At 39.8% G+C, this 5230-nt stretch overlaps 1 protein-coding gene across 1 annotated transcript; it reads left to right on the forward strand.

Moving 5' to 3' along the window:
- The first annotated feature begins 2151 nt into the window (after positions 1–2151).
- On the forward strand, positions 2152–4112 carry LOC149144654 (F-box/FBD/LRR-repeat protein At5g56420-like). Its single transcript, XM_089449996.1, has 2 exons — positions 2152–3244; positions 3737–4112. Exons 1-2 carry the CDS (start codon positions 2222–2224, stop codon positions 3998–4000), a joined length of 1287 nt encoding a protein of 428 aa, XP_089306122.1. The 5' UTR covers positions 2152–2221; the 3' UTR covers positions 4001–4112.
- The last annotated feature ends 1118 nt before the right edge of the window (positions 4113–5230 follow it).

Below are 5230 nucleotides of genomic sequence, written 5' to 3' on the forward strand. Positions count from 1 at the left end.
GCCCGGGTAGTTGGCCGGAGGGATGGGGCTTTACTTTATATGGGTTCATAAACTGGTGCAGAGGGGATGGAGTGAAAAGCCGGAATCCGGGCTTTCGTGGCGGCCGGAAAACCCTTGATTCTCTTCACAGGGACACAATTCCGCTCGCAGAGTGGTTTTCTGTTTATCGGGAGCCTTTCAAGCTGGAAGCGGTTTTTAAGAATTGGGAGCGATTCCACTCAACTCGCTACACGTGGCTGAGGGGTGGGTACGAATACCGCCCTCATCGCACGCTAACTATCAGTGCTTTAGACCCGTGCGATATGATCCTCGGCCGTCGGATCAAGCACGATGGATCTACGGTTAAGAATCAACGAGCATGTCAGTGGGTCCATGCAGTTAAGCGGCGGGCTTTTAGGCATTGCGATATCTTCCTCTGTCGTCGGATCAAGCTTGGAGGATCTATAGTCAGGAAACATCGTGCATGTCTGTGGGTCCATATGGTTAATCAACGGGCTTCTTGGCATTGTGATGTCTTCCTCTATCGTTGGCTCGGGAAAGGAGTTTTGACGGTGGAGATTAAAGGCTTCCAGGCTGATTTTCGTTTCGAGGATGTTAGGTATTTCATTGGTACGAGTGTTAGTCCCCCATTTGGTTTTTGGTGGGTCGAATGTTTAGCCTTGGTACTGTCTGGCATTTGATGGTTTTGTTGTTTTGATGGTAGGGATCAAGGTTTTTACCCCTAATTCGATGCCCTTGGTTTTTAGAGAGTAGTTTTTACTTGATCCATGGTTTCACGTGGATGGTTGTATTCTATGTAAATTATTTTCCGATTTAATGATAACGAAGGTACGACTCTTGCTTTAGCAAAAAAAAGAAGAATTGGAATTGACATTCAAGTTTTCTGCTGAATGTGCCAAAGTCAAGGCTACCAAGTAAAATAGTTCAAGTTTTTTAAAGTGGAGGCTACAATTAACACACGTGGTTTTATAATGGGCTCATGGTTCATGCCAATTTCTATGCTTCTTTGTAAACTTTTGAGGGATCCAACCTATACCAGCATGCTAAAACAATCCCATTTATTTGAGTGCATTTGCAAGAATCCTTTACCAGTCAACTCTGTATGGATGTTATTGGTATTGACACCAGTTAGAGAATGATACTTTTCAGTTCAGTTTGGATTGATTCAACTTGATTCTGCCCATAGATTTCGCATGCAATTGATGCAACATGTGTATAACTAAAGGCACTTACATGTGAGTCTCTGATTTCCAATTATGCTATTTGTAGGAGGTGGAATCCGAGGAGCATTTCATTTTCAGGTGTCTTGAATCCCATATACGATGACATTAGGGGAAAATACCATTGCATTTTCCTGGATTTGGCAAGATCACTATCCACCTGCATCTGGTATCTTGAGCATAGGTGTTCAACGCTTTAGATGGGTGAGGTGTCCTAGCCTAAAGGTTTCTTTTGGACCCTGCCTTGTCAAATTGATTACCTCCATCTTGTTTCAACACTTGGTGTAGCTTAGAAATAGATAGATCATCTGGTGATCAACACACCAGGCACTGAGTCAATGAGTCAACACTTGGTAGAGCTTAGCAATAGATAGATCATTTGGTGATCTACACACTAGGCACTGAGTCAATGAGCCAGTCGAGCCTTTCCCATTAGGGTTAGGAATACCTATCTCTGACATAGACTAGATCAACAGTCTAATATTGGCCAAATCCAACATAATATTGAAGCCACTATGGGGAATTAAAATTCCCAAGGAGCATCGAGGGTTGACCAAAGCATCACACGATCTTGGTGATAAGCATCTCATGGTGGGTGGATGAGTCTTCTTCTAACCAATAGGCAGATTGGCCTAGACCTAGACTTAGCCTAGTTACAAAAAGAAATTTTAGCGATTTAGTTTGTAAAGATATTCTACTCTAATCTTTTATCCCTTCTTTGTAACTTTGCACCGTGAGGAACAATTGCCATTTATATTTATATTTATATTTATAAATTTTAATGAATTTATGAAGTACACGAGTCAGAAAAATCTTAAACAAACCAAATGAAACTGTAGCCGCTCCTACAATTTCCCGCCATTTTATGATATCATTATGTGTCTCATTACTCTCAATTGGCTTTCATTTCCCTCCCAGCATTTCACTTTGCACCACCGGTATTGGTTTTTGGCTTCGAATGCAATCCTTTTTCCATCAAAGGAGTTCTGTGAATCAACAGTATGCCGCCTGCTACCGACAAATTCTCCACACTACCAGATGCCATCCTCTGCTCCATCCTTTCTAAAATCCCGGTTAAAGAGGCCATCAGATCTTCCCTTCTCTCCAAGAGATGGAGATTTCTGTATACCCAAATACCCCACCTCATTCTCTCCCCACATCTTCTTTTAGCCCCTCTGCATTCGGATCCCCTGTCCATTGCAACGGTGGAGAATATCATCTCCAAAATTCTGCTCTTGCATTCCTCTGATCTGGATGTCTTTTATCTATCCAACGACGTTTACCCGTCCGCGCGCGTATGCATTGATAGCCAATGGCGGTTTAGTCGCGACAGTGTGTACAAATGGGTGCGGTGCGCAGCATGGAGAAATGTTCAACACCTCACTCTCTGTGATTCCCCACAGAGGGAAATCCCACCTCCTGCCCTTTTTTCCTGTACTCGTCTCATTACACTCACACTCTACAACTACATTCTCTCCCCTCTTCCACCCCATTTCTCTGGATTCAACCATCTCACCACTTGCAACTTCAACTATGTGGAATTGACAGACCACTCCTTAGCCCACTTTATTTCACATTGCCCTCTTCTTCGAAATCTCAGCTTACAAAACTGCGTTGGCCTGCAGCAGCCTGCCATATCGGCTTCCAACATTGCAGATTTGATTGTGTATAAGGGTGTGGAGGCTTTAACAGTGGACTGCCCGAAGCTTAATAACCTGCAGGAATACCTGATAAAGGATTTGAGGGTGAATGGGATACTGTTTCATGAGATTTCATGTTCAATTTGGGAACTCAACATGCAGGGTGGAAGTAATTTGATTGTATTGAGAGTAGAATCGCTTTCTGAGGAATACACAGCGGAGAGATTTATTGACATAATAGGGAGCTTCAAGTTATTGAAGCTGCTGCTCGTTTTTGTTGGGCCTTTGCTTAAAAGTGAAAAGGAGATGGATATTTCTCTTCTCAATGTGTTCGAGAGGCTTCCTTATCTTGAGGAACTATACATGGGTAACAACTTTCTGTCGGTAAGAACAGAATCTCTACATAACTTTGATGTGTTGAGTGCAATGAATGTTTCCATGGTTGTGTGTTTGAATTTGCTTCCTATATGTGTCAGCGTATCTATAATGTGCAAAACATGTTAGACAAGGCATATGCTGATGTGGTTTAGGAAACAGATTATCCAACCTGTCTTACATTTATGTACATTTGTCTTACATTTATTTAAATGTTACTATAGGCAAGCAGGCAGCGGGGTATGTTTACTTGGATTGTATATTCCATGTATTTGAGGAGAATAATTGAAGTAAATTGTTGACATTGCTCTATGACGATGAAATACCAGAATCTGCAATCAACATAAATTTATGATACCTTAGCTTACTCAAAAGAATGCCCACTGTAGATATGCACATGCTGTAAAATTCTTCATTCGTATTGTTATTTTCCATATTTATGACTTTTACCTTGTAAATGAGGGTAGAGATGGCTGACTGTAGTTTTGAAATGCAATGCAGGAGCTAGCAAACCATGCTATACCTTTGACTCTAAACTCCCCACTTTCTAATCTCTGTAAGATAGTGGTGTACATACATCTAGATGGAACCAGTGACAGGGAAATCTGTGTATTAGGTTGCCTTCTTCAGAGCACCCCTGCTCTACAGGAGATGGTATTTCGAACTGATTACGCCGATTCTGAAAGTCCAATGTGTACATGGTTTTTAGAAAAAGTGTTATATTTGAATAGAGCTTCAAAGCAAGCAAGGATAGTGGCTATGTGATGCATTAGAAGAATTAGCAGTCATGCTTTGTGTTACACGGGAAGTCATGCTTTGTGTTACACGGGAATGATGTGTTTATGGATGAGATGTGGTTTTTGGTATCATGTTTATGGTTTTTTTGTTGCGTGTATTTTCTATCTCACACATTTGATATATTATATTATCTGATTGGCAGACATATTTGTTGGTATCATGTCTGAAGATTTATTGGGGTTTTTAGTAATTAGTTGTTGATATAGTTTGTTGAGAATTTTATTTTATATTTTGTTTTTTCAAGTATGTCTATTATATTCCCTTAATATAATATCATGATGTTTTTCTTTCTGAAAAGAATAGTTTGTTGAGAATTTAATTCACCTTGGTCAAATGATGATATAGCCTTTGCATTTACATTCACCCTAGTCAAATAATGATTTTCTCACTTATGATGTAGCCCTTGCATTTTAGTTGTTATGGCTATTGGTCTAGTCACTTTTTTTTCATTGTTATTGTTTTTCATAATTATATGGTGATAAGCTTCCATGAGAGTGCAGTAACAATGCACTATTTCTCTAATTAATAGAAATATATTTAAAATAATTCAAAATAAATAAATATATATATATATATATATTTAAATATAAACTTATTTTCTATATTATTTAAAAAAACACTTGAAATAAATTCTATCATAACCCTAATTATATTTATAAATTTCAATTAAAAATTAAAACGAATTGAAAAAAGACACATGTCAAAAAAAATCTTAGACAAACCAAATGAAACAGTAGCCGCTCCTGCAATTTCCCGCCATTTTATGAAATCATTGTGTCTCGTTACTTTCCATTGGCTTTCATTTCCCTCCCAGCATTTCAGTTTTCACCGCTGGTATTGGTTTTTGGCCTCGAATGCAATCCTTTTTCCATCAAAGGAGCTCTGTGAATCAACAGTATGCCGCCCGCTACCGACAAATTCTCCACACTACCAGATGCCATCCTCTGCTCCATCCTGTCTAAAATCCCGGTTAAAGAGGCCATCAGATCTTCCCTTCTCTCCAAGAGATGGAGATTTCTGTACACCCAAATGCCCCAACTCATTCTCTCTCCACATCTTCTTTTGGCCCCTCTGGATCCAGATCCCCTATCCATTGCAACGGTGGAGAATATCATCTCCAAAGATCCAGATCCCCTATCTATTGCAACGGTGGAGAATATCATCTCCAAAATTCTGCTCTTGCATTCCTCTGATCTG

The sequence above is a fragment of the Pinus tabuliformis genome, chromosome X, assembly GCF_031772625.1.
Source record: "Pinus tabuliformis cultivar Carrire ecotype Pingquan chromosome X, CPIR1, whole genome shotgun sequence".
In the NCBI taxonomy this organism is placed as follows: Eukaryota; Viridiplantae; Streptophyta; class Pinopsida; order Pinales; family Pinaceae; genus Pinus; species Pinus tabuliformis.

Coding starts and splice junctions, on each gene's coding strand:
- LOC149144654 (XM_089449996.1), top strand. CDS start 2,222: ATGCCGCCTGCTACCGACAAATTCTCCACACTACCAGATGCCATCCTC. Junction 3,245..3,736: donor TGGGTAACAACTTTCTGTCG/GTAAGAACAGAA, acceptor AATGCAATGCAG/GAGCTAGCAAACCATGCTAT.